The 23532-nt window shown below is 48.0% G+C and overlaps 1 protein-coding gene across 4 annotated transcripts in view; it reads right to left on the bottom strand.

Annotated features, from left to right (window-relative positions):
- Nucleotides 1-1210: 1210 nt before the first annotated feature.
- MAP6 (microtubule associated protein 6) overlaps nt 1211-23532 on the bottom strand; it is a 70143-nt gene continuing 47821 nt past the window's right edge. For 3 of the 4 annotated variants that reach the window (XM_054015843.1, XM_054015844.1, XM_054015845.1), the window contains exons 3-5: nt 19791-20004; nt 17683-17879; nt 1211-1382 (exon numbers count right to left, since the gene is read on the bottom strand). In XM_054015843.1, the coding sequence (XP_053871818.1) occupies nt 1313-1382; nt 17683-17879; nt 19791-20004 (481 nt within the window). In that variant the 3' untranslated portion in view covers nt 1211-1312. The remainder of the gene's footprint in view (nt 1383-17682; nt 17880-19790; nt 20005-23532) is intronic. The other variant, XM_054015846.1, reaches the window with a different exon arrangement.

The following is a 23532-nucleotide window of genomic DNA, read 5'->3' as shown; positions in this document are numbered from 1 at the left end:
GCATATGCACCACTTAAGTCTTACCTGAAGGCTTAAATGGAGTATAGTAGAGCAGTCCAAATTTTGGTGTTAAAACAATGAAAATTAGGTTTTTGACTGAACAAAGTTTTTCGGGAAAAGTATCTGATCTTTCCAAAAAGTTGTGATGTTTCATCAAAAAAAAAAAAAAAAAAAAAAAGACAACTGAAAGCAGAAAAAAAATAGGGTTTGGGCTGAAATTAATTAGAAAATTCCACTGCAATGCATCATGGGAGTTGTAGTTCATGTGACTCATGCCCCTCATTCATCTCTATGGGCTGGGGTTTCCAACTGGATGCATCTCCCATGATGCCCCAAAGCTATTTGACTCCCATGATCTATTGCAGTATCTCAGCAAGAGGGGACACTGTGGTGCATTATGGGAGATGTAATCCCACCAAGGTACCTGGCCAATAGAGGAGAACTGGGGCATGGAACACCTGAACTACAAGTCCCCTGAAGCGCTATGGTAGCATTGCTCAAGTGAAATTTTTGGGTGTCACTTTTCCACCAAAAAAGTTCACCCTGCTCTAGTGTTTAGGACCTGTGTTGGCCTTAAAAAGTATAAGATGCTCTTGACTGCAGAATAAAGGCAAGGGATTCTATCTTCCCATTGAATATTGTATACAGCAGGGATTCTCAAACTGGGGGTCGGGACCCCTCAAGGGGTCACGAGGTTATTACCTGGGGGGTTGAGAGTTGTCACCCTCCACCCCAAACCCCGCTTTGCCTCCAGCATTCATAGTGGAATTAAATATATTAAAAAGTGGTTTTAATGCATAAGGGGGGGGTCACACTCAGAGGCTTGCTACGTGAAAGGGGTCACCAGTACAAAAGTCTGACCCCTGCTTAATCAAATGGCATCCAAATGTGGGTTTTTAAACATCAGTTAAAAAATTATATTGCATTAATCCTCTGAGGATTTCAAAAAGAACTGCTGACCCTGTAAATTAGGCTCCTAGGATCAGCCCTAAAATCCAATATGATACCTGCACGAGTCTGTCTCTCACCAGCCAATGTGAGCCACTGTACCTCAGCTGAAATCAGTGGCATTTCACCAGTGTAAGCGAAGGGCGCATCAGACCCATGGGCTTTCTCTGCTCAACCAAATATAAATCCATCATGATCAAGTAAAATAAATGACGCTGATAGAAGTAATGTTTCAGGGACTGACGAGCCACAGAAAATCCCATTCCAAGCAGTTCACCATTTTTATTGTACGCCGTAGGACTATACACGTTTCATGCAGGCTATGTGTTTATCCCAGCTGCCACTCAGAATGAAGTGCTTCACTTCATGTGGGTGGGTCCTGGGCTAAGGTACTTGATTCCTGGTCTGTAGTACCGGTGGCTTTATCGAGGGTCCTGCAAGCAGAAAAAGAGAGTCATTCCACAGCTGCTAGACTGAACCGGTGATCAAAGACCACAGAACATGCCCCCCACCCCTCGCCAATTGGTATTGGCCTAGCATTGAATCACTGCATGGAGTGCATTCATTTATTATAAACCCAATCAATAGTTTATACGTTCACCGTATTGATGATGGGCCTGATTCTGCTCTCATTTAGAGACTGATCTAAAGCTCATTGAAGTCAATGGGTGTCTTTCCATATACTTCACTGGGCTTTGGGTCAGGCCCGTGCACTGGTTTTATTACACCTGTGCAGCTTCATTGACTTCAGCAGACTTGCTCCGGGTTTGGACACAAACAGGATCAGGCCCAATGGGAAGCCACAAAACGGCTTTGAAAAATGTTTGCCAATTGATTATAACCTGCATAGGAAGTCAAAGGGTGTCACACTGTAAAATTGTATAATAAATAAGCAGTGTGTTTCCCTCAAAGCAAGCAGTGACTGCTGGTGAATGCCCTGTAACGTAAGGGACCTATGTGCGATAAATTAAGGGGTGACTTGTCTGCCCTGAGCTTCTTAGGGACCCCTGAAGTGCTCGGATCCTGCCGTGTCATTAAAACAGCAGATGCCTGAAAAATACAGGCCAGGGTTTAGGGTGAGCAGATAGCAATGTGAAAAATCGGGACACTTTCTTTTGGGGGTGGGGAAATGTAGGTACATATATAAGACAAAGCCCCTAATATCGGGACAGTCCCAATAATATTGGGACGTCTGCTCACCCTACCAGGATTTCACTCTGCCAACACCTTTCATGTGTAACTTCAGCAATCCAAGGGAGCTCACAGACGTGGGTGGTGGGTGAAGCTTCCCCGGGGGGCTAGCTCTCTGTCCCCCACTCTGCCCCAGGCCCCTCCCCATCCCCACTCAGCCCCTGCCCTGCTGCTCACCACATCCTTCCTCTCCTCCACCCCCCGTCTTGCGAGGACCCCGCCTGCCTGCCTGCCACTGGCCACATCCCTCCTCACCCCTCACCCTTCACCCCCCCCTCCCCTGCCCACCACTCGCTGCTTCCCTTCTCACCTCCCCGCCCCTGCATGACCCCCCGCCCACCACATCCCTCCTCACCCCTGCGAGACTCCCACCGCTCATTGCGTTCCCTCCTCATCCCCCTGCCCCTGCGAGACCCCCCCTGCCCTCCACGTCCCTCCTCACCCTCTCAAAACCCCCACCATGCACCGCTTGTCTTGTTCCCGCCTCACCCCCCCACACACTCGCCACTCACTGTGTCCCTCCTCAACCCCCAGTTCCCACAGGGGATGGGGTGGAGGAGAGGAGGGATGCGGTGAGCAGCGGCGACCTCTGGAGAGGGGGGGTGGAGTGGAGGAGAGGAGAGGAGGGACTGACTCACCAAGCAGCGGTCGGTGGTGGGGGCCTCGGGGAAGGGCAGAGCAGGGAGGGGAAGAGGCAGAGCGTAGGCGGGGCCACCATGGGCCAAGTATCTAGCAGCGGGTCAGAGGTGGCTGTGCCATGGGAGGCTTAGCCTCCCCTGGCCTATTATATCCATCGCCCATGATGACAGATCCTGTTTTGGGGGAGGGGGGTCAGATGTTGGGCATTGGTATTAATTAGCGCTTCATGGGGCCAGCTCCTCAGCTGGTGGAAATCGGTGTAGTTCCATTGGAGTCAATGCCGATTTAACCAGCTGAGGTGCTGGGCCCATGTGCTGAGGAGGACAGTCCATGGGGACCACAGTAGGAGGTGCTACATGTCCGGGGTCAGTGCAGGTAGAGGATCCTGGAATTGGGGAGGATGGTGGGGGAACAAGCTGAGGGAGATCAGGGCAGGAGGCAGATTGGCTCAGGGCAGGAAAAGGAGGAGATCTCCAGGGTTGGCGTACAGCAGGTGAGAGCTGGAAGGAAAGGATCTCCGGGGTCAGGAAGGGCAATGGATGGGATCCATTTTGATCAGTAAGGAAATGGAAGGGGGATTTCTGGGGCAGGAGAGGCACATGGGAAGGGAGAGATGCAGTGGGTGGGATGGGCTCTCTGAGGTCACAGAGGCAGAACGGAGATGCAGGCGGAATCCTGGCCAGATTTAAAATGGCTGCTGTCACAGGGCGGCGGCCATTTAAAATATCTGGGAACTGCATTGCCCTTTTCAATGAGACTCATGCTCAGGCTCTGGCCATATGTACAGACCGATGAGAGTTGGGATTAAAAGGCAGGGCGGATTTTGTGGCCAGTGCCCTGCCCCTGTGAGTGTAGGCACAGTAGTGTCTGCCCAGCTGATCGAATGCAGGGCAATCCGGGTTTGCAGCCTGTGAGCGTGACTTTCCCTGCAAGAGGCTATATGTCAGCTCAGCCTGGAGCCTGGACTGGGAGCTGCTCAGCAAGGAACAATCTCACTCGTGTCCAGGGTTTACCTGCTCTCCACACTCACAGCAAGGAGGATTTTTCTGCCAGAACATATTGGCAAGGGGCCTGTGGCCACTTCCCCACCCCCCGGAGCAGGGAGTGAACTGGTAACACAACTGGCTTTCTGCAGAGGCGGGGGGGTGCACAGTGAGAGAGCTGAGAGCTGGCCCATAACTTGGGAGGAGGGGAAGCCAAGAAGGAGGTGAGCCCAACACCTAAGGATAATGGAGTCAGTGGGAGTGTCAGGCCTACAGCAGCGCTCCACCTGGCCTAGTCATGTTAGGGCGCTGCACTGAATGCCTTGGGGCATATTTACACTGCATCTAAGAGCCAGCCTCAGTCAGGGCCGGCTCCAGGCACCAGCCTACCAAGCATGTGCTTGGGGCGGCACCTGGAGGGGGGCGGCGCTCAGGGTTGGGGTTTTTTTTAAAACATACTGGGGCTGTTGGGGCGCCCGGTGGCGCTCCAGCCTGAGAGCGGGGCCGCGACTGGGCTCGCCGCCCTCCCCCAGCGCTCCGGCCGGTCGGGGAGAGCAGGGCCCCGGCCGGGCTCGCCGCCCTCCTCCTGGTGCTCTGGCTGGTATGGGAGAGCGGGGCCCCGGCCGGGCTCGCCGGGCTCGCTGCCCTCCCCTGCTGCGCTCCCCGCCAGGGGACGGCGGGAGGCTTTTTTGCTTGGGGCGGCAAAAAAGCCAGAGCCGGCCCTGGCCTCAGTCCACAGACTCCTGTTAACATGCTAAAAATAGATGTGTAGACGCAGTGGCTTGTGCTGGGGCTCTGAAGCCCGGAGTGGGGTTCAGAACCTGAGCTCCAGCCCAAGATGCACCATCAAAGCAATGTCTACACAGCGATGTTGAAGGTGCTCGCATGAGTCTGTGAACCCAGGCTGTGAGGCTTTCGCCTAGACGCAATGTAGACATACCCTTGGAGGCCAAAGTCCTCTTGGCATAGAACAGGAACAGCAATGAAAGTTCCCCTGCATCACCCTGTGCAAATATGTCTCAACCAGCAACACATAGGCAGGCTATTCATCTGTATTTAAACTGGACAGACCTCTTTTGGGTGGTTTGTCCTTGTCCGGTACTGAGACAAAAACCAGACCTGGTTTTGTTCAGTATCGGATGGGGATGCCATTTTGAAGAGGCCACGTCGACGGGGGGTGGAATGGCACATGCTTCAAAATGGTGTCCTCTCTGTGTGGCGTGACCTCGTCCACACCGGGCATGTGAAGGCAGGCCAGCGGAGGCAAGGTTGCGCCGGTGGGGCGGGCCTCTGCCATTCCCCGAAGTACCAGAATGCTCAGTATTCTGGGAATGTGTCAGCAGACACCCTAGCGGTGAGAGGGCCTTTCAGTCTCCATGCCCCCATGCAGCACTCGTGCTATGTTGTGAACAGTTCTCCCCTAGGAGCTGAGCTGAGACCACCAGCTTCTCTCATGTAAGCCACTGAATGACCATGAGATGGGAATGTCCCAGCCGGCTATGCAGCAGCCTCCTGGAGGTGAAAAGGTCCACCAGGCCCCTCATTGGCATCCTTCATGAGAAACTGAAATAAGAATAATAGTGTGATAGTCATTTCAAATAAAGTTCATTCACAACAGGTGCTAAAATGGGGCAGGGAGGCTGCATTAATTCCCTGTGAAATCCCTAGTCAAGGAAGGACACAAGAAACAAAACATCCCCCACACACCCCACATCTTCCAGCACACACAAAACAACCAACTGGATCATGTTCAGTGGACTTGGGCAAAGTGAGTCAGGAAGGTGAAATATCTACAGTCAGAACAAGTGGTAGTTTGAAAGAAAAGCCAGCTCCTGAAATAAAACTGTCTCAATTTATAGACGATGTGTTAAAAATTCCTGTTGTCTCAGCCAGGCAAGGCACTTATCTGAAGTTCTTTGCACTCTCACGGCCCGTCTGTGACAACGTATTGTCCAACAAAACTGGGGTCTCACCAAGTTTGTAGCAAAAATTAATGATGTGCTATGACAAGATGACAGATCGGTGCCCTAAGGACGGGATGGATGCTAGGCAGCAGCTCATAACTCTGGTTGCAGGCAGCTTGGGAAAGAGATCTGGCAAGAAATGCAGGGGTTTAGTAGTGAATTATCAGGCGTCTTAATAACCGGCCAGCATTTAACAGCTTTAAACAACAGACTGAGATACTGTATGTCACACACATAACCCCTAGCATGCTAACAGGAGGCTGTGGCCCCAGGTGGGGAGGCTGGCGCCCAGCTGCACTATAGACATGCCCCAAGGCACTCAATGCAGTGCCCTAAACTGACTGGGCTGGATGGAGAGGTGCTGTGGGCCTAAAGGGCCCACTGACTCCATTGTCCATAGGCGTTGGGCTCCCCTTCTTCCAGAGACGGGAGCCCACCTCCTGCTTCTTCTCCCTTACATCACCACTACGCTGGTGTCACGCCTCAGCCTGGTTTGCACTGGTGTAAGCATGTTTAGAAAGGGCCAGCTCGTCTGCTGGTGTACAGGGACATAGCTTCATTAAAAACAGTGGGCCAGAATCAGCGCTATGGGTTGGGCATGAACCTAGGAGGCAAAGGACCTCGCTTCTCATCCTAGCTCTGATGCTGACTCACTTTGGGCAAGTCACTTAACCATTTGGTGCCTCAGTGTATTAGGGATATGAGATTTTGCCACCTTTGTGAAGTACTTTGAGATCTTCAGATGAAAAAAAGCTAGAGGCAAACTGCTATGATTTGTAACTAAGGTTTATCTTTGGTAAACAAGGACTGAGCTGCTAAGAATTTGGTATAAGGAGAAGTGCTGGTACCCAGCGCTTGCCAGAAAAAGAACCAAGGCGCATGAATGTTCCTGCTCCATTTGGGCACTGGAGTTTTTGTTCCTAGCTTCTTCATCTCTGTACATTCGTTTATCCTAAGGGCCTGATCCTCAGCTGGTGTCAGTGGGCATAGCATAGACTTGAATTGCATGTCATTTATTTGCCTAGACGCCTGCTCTGCTCATGTCATCATGAACCTGGGGCTAGATTCACAACGTGGACTTAGCCATCTAATGCCTAGGCGTCCTGCTGCCCAATGGAATCCTCAGCCCCAAGTTATGCACCCAGGTTCCTCATGGGCACAGTTAGGCACGTAAGAAAGGGATTCACAGAAAACAGGATGCTGAGTGGGGAGCCACCTACGCTAGGCAGTAGGAAATGCCAAAGAGAGGAGCTGGGAGGCAGCATGCATGCAAGCCAGCCCATTATAGCCCCACCCTGTGGTTAGTCACTCACCGGGGAGGCAGAAAATTCAGGTTTAAGTCCCTGAACTAAATCAGGGATTCAAACCTGGATCTCCCACATTCCAGATGAGTCTCCTCACTATAGGGCTATTGGGTAGCCTGGGACAGACATATACTCCAGCCAGCCCCCTACGTGCCTGCTCCTGGCTGTGTGTGTGCAGGTGAAGTATGCTCTGAGCACCCCAACCAAGTCATGGCCCACGGATGAGATAAGTGGGGGAAATGCCTAATTTGATCATTCTTCCAGGGCTCAGGTGTGACCAAGGGCTCCCAGCAGCTTTGCGACAGCAGGACCATCCTAGGCGGCTTTGCGGTTGCCCACCGGCAGAACTTTAGGTGCCTAGGGCCTACGGGGTTAGGTGTCAGCTGAGCGGCGGTTTTGTAAATGTCAGCGACACCTAAATGTTGGCCTCAGGTGCCTTAAGAGGCAGTTAGGTGCCCACGTCCCTTTGTGAATCTAGCCCTTGGTCACCTTCCTACTCCTCAATGAAGGATCCAATATTGTGGCATCTGCAGTGTTAGTCACTTCCCCGCATGTGTGTTCTCTTTTCTAAGATGCTGAGAGATAGAGGCAGGGTGGTCTAGTGGACTGAGCATGAAGATGGGCACTCTTAAGTTCCTAGTTTCAGCCAGAAGGGACCAGTATGGTCATCACGTCTGAGCTCCTGCCTGGCACAGACCAAAGATCCTCACCCGGTAAACTCTGCCTCAGGCCCATATCTTCTGGTTGAGCTCAATTCTAATTAAGTTAAATTGTAATCCCAGGTCGCCAAATGTCTTGCTGTGAGGCCTCAGGTGCGTCACTGAGGCCTAGATCCTCAAGGTATTTAGATGCCTACCTGCCGTTAATTTCAATGGGCGCTAGGCACCTAAATAGGTTTGAGGGGCTAGGCCTTAGCCTCTCTGTGGCTCATATGTAGAGTGGGGAGAGTAATACCATTTCCCTTGCCTCTTCGGAGAAGTGTGAGCATTAACTAGGGAACATTTCCAAGGGCTTTGTAAATACAGGGCCTCACGCCTTTGAGTCGCACGGATGGACTGAACGCAGCACCAGAGGGTAGGGGTGTTAGATCCTGATCCCCTGACTCACAGTGGATACTCTGCTAGCAATCCCATTGATTTCAATGCAGAGTCATTTACTCAGTGTGAGGAAGGCCCTGTATGAGCACTAACTCTCATCAGAACTAAGGGGAACAGGTCTGTCCTTCATAGTGGCATGCCCCTCGCCACACATCCCTGCCTTCTCTCCCCTTCCAGCTCCTTCATGCACCTCACGCCATACATCGTCTCTGGCTTGCTCCCGGGGCTGTAGTTGGCACTGTATTATGATGTCACACAACAGTACAGTTCCTGAAGGAAACCTTTTCACTGGTGACTGGCAGGCTCCCATTGTCCCTCATCAGGTCTTTTACTAACATGCTGCTCTTTCTCTATAGCTAACTGCACCCAGTGATCCCATTGTACGCAATGGCAGGTCTCCAGCTGGAGATCATTAGGAGCAGAGTGTGGTGATGGGTAGCAGTTCAGTGAGTGCATATAAGCATTGCCATCCACACCCTCCTCAGAGAATATTTTGTTGTGGGATGCTGTAGGAACTGAGAAGCAAGAATCGAGCTGTGACTCTCTCAGTCTCAATGCAGTCCCGGCTCTGCCCCTCACAAGGGCAGGCCACAGATGAGCAGTGCAAACCAGAACAATCAGGCTGTCGTCCAGGCAGACTGCAAACAGCCCTGTTGAAATCCACCCTTGAAATGTCTCCTGCTGCTGATCCAGCCTCTGCGGCTTCCTCTGGAAAAGGCGTCTGCTTTGATGTCCACTGAGGCAGCTTTTGATGTGGCTCCTGCTGCTTTCTCTGTTCTGCTAGGAAAGGCTGTTGCGTTGACATCTGCTGCTGTCATGGCTTCTGCAGCTTTCTTTGCCCTTCTGGGCTCCACAAGCTCTTTCCCAGCCTTCACAGCTCACGTGGCTGCACAGTCCCATGAAAATCCAAGAGACCCCATGAATTCTTCTGTACGGAGCCCCATGTTCTGCCAGCAGCACCAGCGCTGCAAAGGCAGAAGGTCACATTACAGCGCTGAAGAGGGAGGACGCCTGGGCAGAAGGCACAGGGCTGAGTGGGGTTACCCATTGCTGTAAGAGAGAGGTGTGGGAGGGAACGGAAGCATAAGCACAACAATCCCCAAAGGTTGCTACGATAGATGTAGCAGTGAGGCCAACTGCTGCCCAGGCAACCAGGCCAAACAGACAGTGCTCTGGCAGACTGGAGACAGGGGTGCCGAAGCCGTACCACAGACAGAGAGGGAAGCGGGGCCCTTGAGGGGTGATGTATCATTGTTTATTCTCACCAGTTACATAGCGATGGACCTATCATCTCAGGGACGCCCCCAGGAGCTTACACTGCACACGAGACGGGCGCTCGGGGCGGGCGTGGGGACGCTGGAGGGATTCCTGTCAGAGGCAGGTTTTCAGGAAGGCTTTGAAGGAGAAGGCACTTAATAGACGGGAAGTGGGAGCGGTTTAAGGGTGAGGGAGGGGCTGCACGACAGCATCCCCCCAACACTGAGGGTGAGTGAAGAATGTGGCGGGGAATGAGAGAGGGGCAGAGAGAGCAAAAGGGGAAGCAACGTGCAATGACAGAGGGAGAGGAGGTGGTGGTGACCTCTCTCTTCTCTGAAGGGTGGCTGAGCCACACTCTGTCCTGAGAGGGTCCCGGGGTACCGAGGCTTGTCCCAGTGAGAGGAGGTCGCCACAGACAGTCAGCTAGCAGGACTGGGGACTCAGGTGCAGTGTGACCAGCAGCTCCCCGCGCAGCAGACGGCAGCACTGAACGGCATCTTCGAAACAGCACATGCGCTGCCCTGTTCTGATCTGCAGCTGCCTCTCCCTGCCCTACCAGCCACACGGAAACCCCTGCTGTTGAGATGGAAAAGCACAGTGCAAAGCCCGGCCTTTTGGGATGACGTCAGCTCCCAGGACTTACATGACCCTTTCAGCTCAGTAAGGAACCCAGTGAGTTTCAGTGTATGGGCAAGGGGCCTACCCTAGTAGAATGGAGCAAGGCAACACACACATCCCATGCAGTGGTGTCTTGCTGGCCACGGGCGATGTGAAGAAAGGCCACTACTACACAACAGGACACTCAGACAATTTGCTTTAAAAGCCGATATGGGTGGGAGATCATGAGGTATCATGATGACAACAAAGTAGTTTCAAATCTCAACCAATGATTATTGGAAATGAATTTTCTCTTTGCTGGCAAACATTCCTTCCAGCTGTTGCTTATGTTTACTTTGCCTTAGCCACTGTCTTCTGAGAGAGCACGGACTTCTCCATCCTGTAGCTCACTTTATGCAGCAGCCTCTCCATAGAGCGAGCTGGCATTTGAGACACCCAAAAGGTCCTTTCAATCTATGCACAGATTTGTCACGAGTCTCACATGTCCTCCATCCTGGCATTCATTGGGTAGGTAGCTTTTCAAAAGGCAGCCTGCAACAGAAATCCATGTTGCTTACAAGGAATCTCCACACTTCACAATGAGACACCAGTCATCAAATACCAGAGGTTTATTACCCCTTCCTGCAAACCTTTATTCATGTGAGTAGTCCTAGTAATTTCAATAGATTTACTCACACCAGTAAGGATTTGTATGATTGGGCCCTTAAACCCACAGACTTACCAAGTAGCTACTGTAGATAGATGACCAAGATCTGGCTGAGGTCTGACGTCTGGAAGCACCAGGGCATTTTGCTACAGCACTAGGGATAATATTCTTAGCACTGAACGTTAGCTATATTAAAGTCCACGCTTAGAAAAACATTTCTTGTTCCTGTATAGTTCTTTAGTTTCTGATGCTGCAGTTGTTGAAAGAAGAACACAATTATTTCTAGGACACTGGGAAACACCAGCAATGTTAGAGACATCTGCCTTGACATTCCTGTTCTCTTTGGCAGTCCACTGACCCAATATATACAATATCGAGACACAAAAGACAGGATTCATCTCTGCGGGTGGCACATCAGCCAGTGAGATATATTCTTGACTTAAATTAATGGAGATATCCTATATCCTAGAACTAGAAGTGACCTTGAAAGGTCATTGAGTCCAGCCCCCTGCCTTCACTAGCAGGCCCAAGTACTGATTTTGCCCCAGATTCCTAAGTGGCCCCCTCAAGGATTGAACTCACAATCCTGGGTTTAACAGGCCACTGCTCAAACCACTGAGCTATCCCTCCCCTTTGACTTTAACAGTCAGGAATTGGGACTGATTAGTTTAATAATTTGAGATTTTCAAAGATGATCTGGAGATTTAGACATGCAATTTGGAATATCTCAATCCAAAGCCCCGTCTTAGCCAACCAGACAATCTAAAAGTAGCCAATTGTGAAGGAAAATGTAGTGTATTTTGTCAGATTTTACCATTTTCTGACTGGCCAGCTACTGGTAGCTGAAGCCAACCTCAAACATTCGGTTTCTGAGGGTGTAATGAAGTAAAATGGACCTTTGGTAGTTTTAATTTATACATTTCAATTCTTTTTAATCTTTTCTCCCCTAAATTCATATCCAACACTGTGCTTATTCTGGTGAGCCTCTCCACCTTTTAAGTGATCTACAAAGCGTGACATCCCTTTATAAATAACGCTTGTCCTCAAAGCTTTGTACCTATCATCTCACAACACCCCTGTGAGACAGATCAATTGTGTCAGTAAGGGACTCGCTCCATGCTACATAGTGAGTCAGAGGCAGAACTGGGATTAGCTCTCCAAGGGTTCCTGGCGTCTAAGCCTATCTTCGATTCATTAGACCACACAGTCTCTTCAAAATGTATCGTTCACATATATGTAGCGCTTGAAATTCGCAGCTAATTCTAAATCATGTTTTCCAGCACTGAGCATGGTGGTTTCCTCCATGATCTTGTTGGAATGCTAAGCAGAGGTGCTTCGTGATTGCATGGTAGGTCAGATCCGGGTACATAAATACTGGATGTATGAAAACAATTCTGATTAGCTTCCACAATGACAAACGAACACATCCAAATTGCATACGCTTAATGATACACGTTTTCCCTGTCTATCTACCAGATCTATCTGGGTGCAAACACCTCTGGAAATTAGACCTGTGGCTGTGACACCCTTAGAGCAATTGAAATGTTTTACGACTGTATGGTTGTCATGCTTGACCACAGGTTGGTATGTGCGTGTCTGTGAGAAGTTGCTGAGGCTAGAACAGGGTGTTGTTTTCAGCACTTGATGGAAATGGAATATATTTAGCAGATTGTTTGTAGACTAGGCATAGGTGTGAAATCTGGTAGGACATCTGGTATAATGTCAATTTTTTTAAATGGGCCAGTTTCTCAGCTGGTGTGAATGGGCGTAGCTCCACTGAAGTCAATGGTGCTATGCCAAAAGACAACAGCCACAAATCTGGCCCAAGGAGAGATGAGAGATGAGGATCTGGCCCAGTGTGTTAATGTAGCATTCATTAAATGAGAATAGAGGTCATGTTCAAGGCAGAAGCTTGCAGTTCTGGATGAAAAAAGCTGAATTAAATTCTCTGGCTGTTCATAACTTGAAGTCAAAATATCACCCCTTCCCCCTCTACCCTTCATCTTTTTTTCCCAGCTGGTAATCACATTTACATTACTATACACACACCAATACTTTGCACTTACACAGAAAGTGTCATCCAAGGGGCTCAAAGTGCTTCATACTCAGTTAATTAAGCCCCTGAAGAACATCTTGGTGGTTGGGTATTATTAGCTTTAGATGAGTAAACTGAGGCACAAATAAATTAATCTGTGACTTGCCTGCAGTCTTATAGAGACAATCAGTGGCACACAGAAACAGAACCCAGGAGTCCTGGATTCCCATCCACTGCTCAAAATAAGACCACTCTTCCTCCCTCATGTATCCAATATAGTACATGTTCCAACATGGATTTTTAACCCTTTGTAGATTAATTACCACTGAAAAAAAGTCAGGCAAAACAAATGCACTATTTCCCCAGCAAGGATTTTGTGGACCCTGGTCCAAAAATGGTTTGGCTTCATATAGACTGCCTGTGTAAGCCCCCTGTTGCTGGACATCTATGCATATGGACCAGCTTGTGAATGGGCACCAACCCTTCCCAACACATGGACATGACTGTTGGCAAGATATGATGCAAGCGCTGGTGTTGAGAGTAGGATTCTGAGTTTCCAGGCCTGTGGTTGAGCATGTGACATTGCTAGTTCACCGCCGAGTAGCTTTCATTTGATATGATCATGTGAGAGGACCCCGAGCGTAAGTTTCTGCGCTCAGGGCCTGATCCAAAATCCATTGATGGCAATGGAAAGACTCCCAATTGACTTCAATGGGCTTTAAGTGGCTTTATGGGAATGCCAGGTACAAGTGCTAATGACTTAGCCAAACCCTCATATTCTTGGCAGGAGCTCCTCTCCTCCTCCGCATTGGGCCATGTTTCTGCGGCCTGGCTGCCTGTGATTCGAACAGCAGCAAGGAGCAGAGAATCTTGCCCAGTAGCCTCCTGCGCGCAGGGGCACGGAGCAGGAGACCTCTGTTCAACACAGCACCGATTAGAAATAAAACCCAAACGACCTGCTCCATTCACATGCCTTCACTGTCCATCTTCATCTCTGCCAATGTTTAGCTCTCAGTTCATGCCTATGTGACCGTAGCAGCCATCTGAAGAGAGCCAGAGTGCAGCCTCTCACTGTTATCTCTGCAATATGAAACTCAGCATGGCTCTCCCAATGTAAAACATTGGAAAGGGTGCTTCCTTCACTTACTCAGTTGTGCTTCTTAGCGAGAAAACAAGATCAAGAAGATGGTATTCGTCTTCAGCATTTATTTATCATTGAAAAAAAACCCTTTGAGCAAGCAAAGATCACAAGCACGTCACAATCAATTGGCTATACATTAATCTGTTTGTTTTGTCATTCTCATACTAACAGCAAGAATGAAGTAGCACCAAGAGTGGTGTGCTCAACACATTACAGAGACAATTTGTGATATGCAACCAAAGCCAGGCCACAAAATAGTAATTAGACACTTCCTATCTGCCTCCAAAAGGCAAGAGTACATGGGAGTCATGTATTTACAACAGAAACATTGCAGATGAGGAAGCGGATGATGGATTTTGCAAAGCAGTCAGAAAAAGAAGCCCATTGGCATTTAGCACCATCTTGCAAAAGGGAGTGACAGCACAATAAGAAGACACAGTGAAAATAAGAAAGCAGGCAGTGAAAGCCATAGGAATTCTCACAAGGATAAAGCAAACACTTTTTAACCAGGAGAGCAAAACATATGGTAAGTTGGTAATGAAGTATAACTGCTTTTGTGGCAGTTGGAAACCCAAAATCAGAGAATAAATTCTTGCCAAATTAAAGCAACAAGCTTAGCATCCAAAGTGGACTTGAATCAGCAAAGATTTCATCTCCTTTCTGATCAATGTTAAATTCACTACGTGGGTATTAAGTCTGAGCAACGAGAAAGCAGGCAGAGGGCTATACACTGTCCTGAATCCATGCACACAGCTGCCATTGGTAGGAGTTCCATCACAAACTAAGGCAAGATGAGGCCCTTAGGACCAAATTCTGTGCTGAGATACACCGCATGTAACCCAGCTGACGTCAGCGGGCTAGCATGGAGTGCAACTCAATGAAGAATTTGACCTTAAGTCCTGATTTTATTATATCTCCTAATACTAGTCCCTGGGCCAATTTATGCACTTCAATGCATGCCTGCGGCCCTCAATAGTGTGCACATCTAAAGACAAAATTGAGCCTATCCAAGGGACTTACTGCTAAATCTCTTAGGGCCCCATTTTAGTCCCATTGACTTCCAGTGGACTTGGCACTTAGTGAAGCATTAATATGGATGCTAATGGGCAAAAATGTATGATCCTCTGCAATGAATGGATACAATCTCTCTCACGTGTGAAGGAACCAGCGTTTCTGGTTATTGTAAACTGCTTTCACGCTTCAACTGCTCTGACGCTTCATCATCGTAACTGTTGCTATCCTCTACCTGAGATAAGAAGGGATGGTACGGAGGCCATGTCTATACTACCACTTACGTCCACAAACTTTTGTCGCTCAGGGGTGTGAAAAAAACACCTCCTGGAGTGACATAAGTTTTGCCAACATAGCTATGTCTGCAGGAGACACTCTCACGCCGACATAGCTACTGCCGCTCGTTGAGCTGGTTTTATTGTGTTGACAAGAGAGCACTTTCCTTTTGGCATCATGCGGCTACACGAGGGCTGTGACAGCACCACAGCTGTACGGGTACAGCTGTGCCACTGGACGCTTGTCAGTGTAGACATGGCCGCAGAAATGTAAAGGTGAATGGAGGCATCCGTCAACAGGTCAAGAATCAGAGTCGTTGAGGCTCAGCTCTCCGCGAAAAGTTAACAAACATCCGTTTTCATGCAAGGAACAGCGAGCTGCGTTATCTTTCGTGACTTCAATGAAACTACTGAGCTGAGCTACTCTGCACTTACAGAATGAACTGAGGTTTGCAGTTGCGCAACATCCATTCCATTTCTGAGCACTCGGATTCGTGATGATCATTATAGACAGTTCAGTGAGGTTCTCCATGAAGCATGCATGTCAAAAATGCATTACATTCGCAAACAGTTCCACAGTTTTACTTCCTGGAGGATTTCCCTGGTTTCCTCCTAAATATTGGAGGTATATGTATATATATATATATTTTTTTTTTCACATAAACATCCTGGTTAGTTCATACTACACAGTTCTAACACAGTTAAACTTGGAAATACACCACTGAATTCAGAACATTACACTTATTTATACTCAAAAGCTTTAGGCTGTTAGCACAAGGCAAACAGGACACATTACACAACACACTAAACTTTGCATGTATTCATTACTCAGGCCAACAAAGTTTGCTATTCCCATAGCATAGAACGTCCTTAATCTTTAGGAACCTTCTCTTACCCTTCCATTGTGGCATCCCTTTTAATTTTTCAGACATACCAAATGACAAACATTTAGATTCTGAAAACTGAAATCGCCATCTCCAGAAAAAAAACAAAACAACCCACAGCTTTGCCAGTATTTAATTGAAATCTGATATATTCTAGAAGCAAGATTTTCCTTTTTCCAATACCACTACAGCAATTCTGGAGCGCTCACCTTACATCTCCCCCAGTTGCTTTTGCCCAGTGAAATTTGCAACTTGGATTGAGTGATAGCAAAAAAGATTAACCAAGGCCAAACAGGCGTGATTCCTACAGCTGCTCTGGGGGTTTATTACCCAGGTGGTTCAATGTCTCAGTTTCGTCAAGCTGAAACCAACCCTACAAGGTACTTAGCTCTCTTAGCTCCTGCTGAATCTGTGAGCCACCTGCTGAGATCAGCACTCTGGGCCAGACCCGCAGCTGGTGTAAATTGATACAGTTCCATGGAGCTCACCAGAGCAATGCAATTGACGCCGGCTGGGAAACAGGCCTTCTGTGTTTACTGAGTCACACTGACACTGGTGGGAATTTACCAGAGTAAGGACACAATAAACACTGAGTTGAGAGCTTGAGGATTTGGCCAAGTTGGAGGTTGGGGCTCCCAATAACTGGGTCATGGCTCCATTCGCACAAGTATGAGCAACCACGACTTAACGTGCAGGTCTATTTAAAACTAACAATGGTGACTTGCTCCATGCTACCTATAAAAAGGCCATGACTGCAAATTGAATCCGTTCCTGAAACCTCCTCCTACTCCTGTGGCACACAATATCCATCTGTAGCTGAAAACCAAAGGAATCAGACCAAGATCCAAAACAAACCGGAAACCATACAAAAGATGCAGATCCTGGAAAACGACAGGGAGGAACAACCTGCAGAGTCTGACCTGAAGCCCATTCAGGAAATCTTTGCAACCAGCTGGACTCTCTCTGCGCCTTACTTCACTTTCCATTCTGCTGCCACACAGGGCCAGATCCTGAGCGGGTGTAAATGGGCCTGGCCCATTTATACCAGCTGAAGATCTAGCCCCAAATCTTTCCTTACAAGGGATCTGAGCCTTCATCACTTCCTTGGGCCAAACACCCATTGATGTCTCGGAGAACAATTCTGCTCTCAGTCACAGTAGTGTGAATCTGGAGTGACTCCACTCAGTTATGCCAGGTTGACAGGCCCTGTTCCTGCAAGATATTGAGCACCTCTCCTATACTGTTGATGCCAATGGGAGAAAACAGAGCTCAGCACCCCCAAAGGACGCTCAGCCTCATGGGATCAGCTCTTAGGAACAGAACTGCACCAGCAGAACAAATGGCAGCTTTATGCAATCAAAGCACTGGAGGATCAGGCCCAAGGAAAGAGACTAAGCCTTTTAATACATTTGCAGCACACAATTAATTGAAAACCTTTGTAATCCTACAATCCTCTGTGCATTCCACCCTCCTCATCCTCCCCCCATCATTCTGTGTAGATCTGTGTCGTGCAGGCAAAGCCGAAAACCTGACCTCTGAAATGAGTATTCCTAATCCTCCTTGGAAATAAAACATAAAAGCTTCTAATACAATCAGAACAAAAGCAGATTAGAAGTCTCTAATTAATTTTGTGGCCTTTATTTAATAAAAGAAAAAAAAAGAAAGAGAGAAAAGTGCAGTAAAATTTACTCTTTAGCCTCAGCCAATTTATTGTTCATCTCTTTACTTTTCTCCTTGTCCTCTGGCTTTGTCCCACTGGAGCTCTCGGCACTCTTTTTCTTGGCAGCCCGGCCAGATGCGATCTGCTTGTCTTTGGCCTTTTTCAGTGGTTTATGGCTCGTTGTTGTCTTTTTTGGTTTGGAAGGTTGAACACTACGCTTCTCCGCCTGGATGGATGTAACATACAAACCGCCAACACAGAAACACACAGGAAAAGGTAGAAGAACAGGATTTAGAGAGAGACATCATCAATGAGACGGCAATATGTGTTTGTTTATGTTCCACATTTAAGAGCTTGTCTACACGGAGACTTTGATTTATACCCCAGCTTGCTGTGCACTAAGGCCTGGTCTACACTGGGAGGAGGGGGGGAATCGATCTAAGTTACACAACTTCCGCCACGTGAATAATGTAGTTGAAGTCGACGTACTTAGATCTACTTACCGTGGTGTCTTCACTGCGGTAAGTCAACGGCCGACACTCTCCCATCGACTCCGCCTGCACCTCTCGCCCTGGTGGAGTACCAGAGTCGACGGGAGAGCGCTCGGCGGTCGATTTATCACGTCTAGACACGATAAATCGACCCCCGCTGGATTGATCGCTGCCCGTTGATCCAGCGGGTAATGTAGACAAGACCTAAGTCTCTGTGTAGACAAGCCCTAAGTCAAGTGTTGGGGTTAATGCTATCTAAGTACAAAAGGCCAGACCCTCGTGCGCAAGGTATATTGATGTAATGGCACTGAAGTCAATGGGGCTACACTGATTAACGCCAGCTGATTCTGTGGCCTGACTCTGAGCTCTCTAAGGAGTTCTACTCATTAGGAGACGTCATTCAGAGCCTTATTGTATTTGGTTAAGGATGCCGTCCAAGTTCTCATTCTAATGTCTCTAATGCATGTAGCTGTCGGGACACCACTGAGGAAAACAGCTGTCAATGTTCAGCAATCTTGTGAACAATGGCTGCCAGGGTCAGCCTAGCAAAAGGGTTTTTTTGATGTTATATGATGGACTCCCCAGTTTTTGAGGAAAACATGGAGGGATTCAGGGACACCCGGTCAGTCGCTGGAGGCAGGGGGCACATTTTGTCACCCCCTTGCCTGGCTGATTTGGAGAACGGCTTTGCAATCTCATTAGGCGTTGCCTTTCTTTGGGATCAGACAAGGGAAATGATGGCCCAGAACAAAGGGGAGGGGAAGAGTCTCAGGATCTTCTGTTGGACGCTCTATAAGCTCCATACTGTAACCATTGTTTGGGGGGCTGTGGACTGGGAGTGGGGGGGAGGGCGTGCTCCTTATTCTGCTCCTTTCTCAGGTTGATACAATAGAGGAAAAACACATTGGGATGCCTGGGGTTCATCTGCTGCAAGAGAAACAGCAGCACCAAGCGTGGACTTGGAATGATATCGGGGAAGGTGTGAAGCAAAACCCTGGATCCAGCCCGTTCTTGCTCCCAAACTTGGGAGGGGGGTTCAGAATCCCACTGGAAGCAGAATTTCCCATCGGACCCCCTCTCTCTTTATATCGGGACCAAACAATACCTCGAAGAACTGCACAACCCCAAACTCTGGAATGAAGGAAAAAAATCCAAACCCAAAATTGTACAGATCGGATCCATTTAAAAACCCATCCTTGGCTGCTGTAAATCAGTGTAACTCCACTGAAGTCAATGGAGCTACCTCCATTTACACCAACTGAGGATCTGGCCCTTAGCATGTTACTGGGGTGAAATAAAAGAAGGTAACACATTTGTAGCTTTGTGTTTACCAAGTAATAATAGTCTACGTTAGAGATCAGGGAAATGCGAATGCAAAGAGATGGTCCTGGGGCCAGATCTTGCACCTGTTGTAATCCAGCATCCCACCACTGACTTCAGTGCAGTTATATTGATCTACACCAGCTTAGGATTCGGCCCCACGCTTCTTACTGGGGTGTCAGAGAATAATTCCGAATAGGGTCCCCGGCCAGAAATGAATAAGCCATGGGAAGTGGAATGAAACTAAGTGGTGCTGTGAAGTCTTCACAGCCATGCGCTGCTGCAGGCACCCGCAAGCCCTTGTCCCCTTACACTGTATCTCTCACCTTTGAAGATTCTTGGAAGGGCTCGCTGTACAGGCTGCGTATCCTTCTGCGATCGATGAATTTGTTATCGGCTTGTACAGGCTTGTTGGGCTCCCCCTTGAATTGAGAACTGTAGCTGGTTTCGTGGCTCACTTTCTCGTCCGGGGGCTTGTACTGGGATTTAGCTTTTATAAGCTTGACTCTGTTGACGTCTACCCAAGGTCTGAATTCATTTCTAGGGTTCAAAAAGAAACAGGAGGCGGAAATTAACACAACGGGAAAATGGGTGGCTTGTGGAAAGTAAGCCGACCCCCTTTCTTAGCGGACATCTGATTGGATGGCCCTTCCCCGGCTGCATATTGGGCATTCTGAAAACCCCGTGCCATAGACATATGGGGCCAGATTTGCCAGAACTCGGCATCCAACAGCTTGATCCATTGCCCATTGAAGTCAATGGAAAAACTCCTACCCGGATCTGTCCGACTGAAACAAAAGTCGCTGCTGGGAGGCTGAAAATCTGAGCACTTCATTTAGGTGTGTAACTAGCTGGGCTTTTTGAAAATCTGGCTCCAGATGGGGGTGCTGAGCCCTTTTGAAAATCTGGCCTGACCTCAGTGCCTCTTAAATCTTGCTTCACCTATGCTCTGGAAAGCCCAAGGAGAGATTCCTGACTCTTACATGCAATTATTCTTATGATGAAAATTCATATGTAAAGAGAGAGAGGAATGTGCAGGTTTACTGGATGTCACAATAAACTTTTGGTGTCCCATCTCAGCACACAAGCTTTGTTGTCAGCGAGCTTACCTGTATGAGAACCAGCTAGGTGAGCGTCAAATGTAAAGAGTCTACCATCGCCACTCATCTCGGGATTGTGTTGTGCCATTTGCTCTATATTGCACCACAATGTATACATTCAAGCCCTTGTTTAGCACATCCCTTCTACTGTACATCTATCAATTATGTAAGGGTTTTTTTAAGAGTCATCCAGATTGCCATGTGTACCAAGCACTGGTAGCTACACCTCTACTTCTCTTCTTCATTAGCCCCTGAAGGCAAACACTAGAGCTAGTGGAAAATTTCCCATCAAAACTTTTAGTGGTGGGGAAATGGCTTTTTGATCAATCAGAAATTTTTTAAAGACTCCATTTCTGTTAAAAAATGTTCAGGGATTTTGGGAGAAAAAAAAGCAAGCAAAACATTGTTTTGTTTTCACCAACCAAAAAAACCCAATGGTTGTAAACCCAACGTTTTCCATTAAAAATAAAATCCACAACCAGGAAAATTTTCAAACAAACTTTTGACAAAAAATATTTTTTTTCAATCAAAACTATACTCAGGAGAATAGGAGAAGCATTTCCTGACCAGCTGCAGGAAACACAAAATCCGAATCCCAAGCTACGACATTTCCTCACCTACGGATGAAATTCACCTGTGCTCAGGGAGCCAGCACAAGATCTGTGCATCAGTTATGTCCTAAGGGTTCGAGTAGGACGCCAGCAATGCCATAACCCTCTGCACAGGGGTGAATTTCATCTACATAGCACAGCACTTATCTGTTTTTACGACTGTTGAAGGAAATTAACCCCTGCATCAACTCCTATCCCTCCTGCTGTCGGTGCTATGTCTCTGTGGGTGCTATGAACCATCTTTGACGCTAGTAAAAGCTCCCAGTGATTAGTAATTTAATTTTTAACAATACCTTTCACTTGAGGATTCATTTGTTCTTGTATTTACAAGCCTCTTGCTTCTGCTTCCTCACATAATGTTCCTCTCTCCGCTTTCCCGCCTCTTCTCTCTGCCCATCTAACGTTTTTTTTTTACCTTTACGCAGTCACTATTGGTGAAAGAGCCTTCTCCTCTGCAACTCCTACCCGTTGGAACAGCCTCCTTGTATCTCTACACTACCTCAACTCCCTATTTTATGGCAGATCTCAGCTAAAACCAAATTTATGTCCTTTGCCTCTACGTCTTCATTTCTCGCCCCCTCTGTAATTATTTAACCCTTTCATTGTCTGGTGGATTACTATGCTGACGGGAGAAGCTCTCTCCTGTTGGCTTAGAGTGTCTTCATTAAAGTGCTACAGTGCGCCGATGCAGCATTTTAAGTGTAGACCTGCCCTCAATAACACACTCTGCTGCCTCATAACCTCTGCAGAGGTGTTAATTACCCACTTCATTTTAAGGGGTCTCCTACAGCATTTGTGACCCCCTTAGGCTTAGCAATCTGTCCTACTTTGTATTTACCTTCTCCACACCTGATGCAGTGCTCTGTGTAGCTGAAAAGCTCGCCCCTCCCACCAAAAGATGTGACCTCACCTACTTTGTCTCCTGGGACCAACACGGCTCCCACAGCACCGCAGCCAAGCTTGCAGTGTCAAGACATGAAGTATAACAAGGTGAAAGCCTGTTTGTGGCCAGCACTGAACAAATTAAAATGAAGCTCTTATTCAACAGCGTTTGTGTGGCCAAGAGATGCTGATTTCAAACAAAAACTGAGGCTTTGTTCAGAACAGCGCGCCCCCTTGTGATATATTATGGATGCATGGCATCTTTGTTGTGCCGTGTCAGCTGATCCTGGAACAATGAAACATTCAGCCTGGCGGTAAGTGGTTGCGAGTCTGAATGCTCCCCCATTACTATTTAATATTTGTATTGCCCCAGAAGGGTGTGAGGCACCTTGCAAACAGGTAGGAGCACAAGATTCCTGTCTTGAGGAACTTACAGTCTAACAGCATGATGGAACCCACGTTATGCTTCCACGCAGAGGAGACAAAGACATAAGATGCCTCCTCGCTCCCCAGCACTGGCTGCATGTATCGCGGGAGTGAAACAACAGCCTCCACAAAGCTGCTACTCCCCTCCCATTCCCCCAGCACAGGCGGGTGGAAATTGGGCAAGCAGGGCTGGGAAGTTGTCAGAGCCTTGACTCCACCCCCTCTCCCACAACCAGCACAGATGAGCCAGCAGTATGGTAAAGTGCTGGGGCAGATGACTTCCCCCTTGGACCATGTGGGAGAGAGGAAGCAGGCTAATCATCATACAGGGCCCCTTATACAGGGCTAATGGCAAAGCCGTCTCCTAATCCCAAACAGGCAATATGAAAGAAAGGCCGCAGGTGGACTGCCGCAGTGAGCATGTGCAAGAGAGAATGGGCACAGTACGCACAGCCTCGATTAGCCCCACAGTTTTTGTTTCAGATTTTTTCCCGCCTTTAATTTTGCTGAGTTTGATTTTAAAGAGCTTTTTCTTTCGGTGACACATGAAGGCTTTTTGTAAGCCAGTAGGTGAACACTTCAACCTCCCTGGACATTCTATAACAGATTTAAAAGTAACTATCCTTGAACAAAAAAACTTCAGAAACAGACTTCAAAGAGAAACAGCAGAACTAAAATTCATTTGCAAATTTAACACCATTAATTTGGGCTTGAATAGGGACTGGGAGTGGCTGGCTCACTACAGAAGCAGCTTTGCCTCTCCTGGAAGTGACACCTCCTCATCTATTATTGGGAGTGGACTACATCCACCCTGATCGAATTGGCCCTGTCAACACTGGTTCTCCATTTGCGAGGTAACTCCCTTCTCTTCATGTATCATTATATATTGCCTGTATCTGTAACTTTCACTCCATGCATCTGAAGAAATAGTTTTTTTACCCACCGAAAGCTTATGCCCAAATTAATCTGTTAGTCTTTAAGGTGCCACCGGACTCCTTGTTTTTGCTATATATATATCTTCCTGCTGTATTTTCCACTCCATGCATTTG

The sequence above is a fragment of the Malaclemys terrapin genome, chromosome 1, assembly GCF_027887155.1.
Source record: "Malaclemys terrapin pileata isolate rMalTer1 chromosome 1, rMalTer1.hap1, whole genome shotgun sequence".
Taxonomy (NCBI): Eukaryota; Metazoa; Chordata; order Testudines; family Emydidae; genus Malaclemys; species Malaclemys terrapin.
Note: the sequence above shows the minus strand (reverse complement) of the source record. Positions and strands in the feature narration are given on the sequence as shown.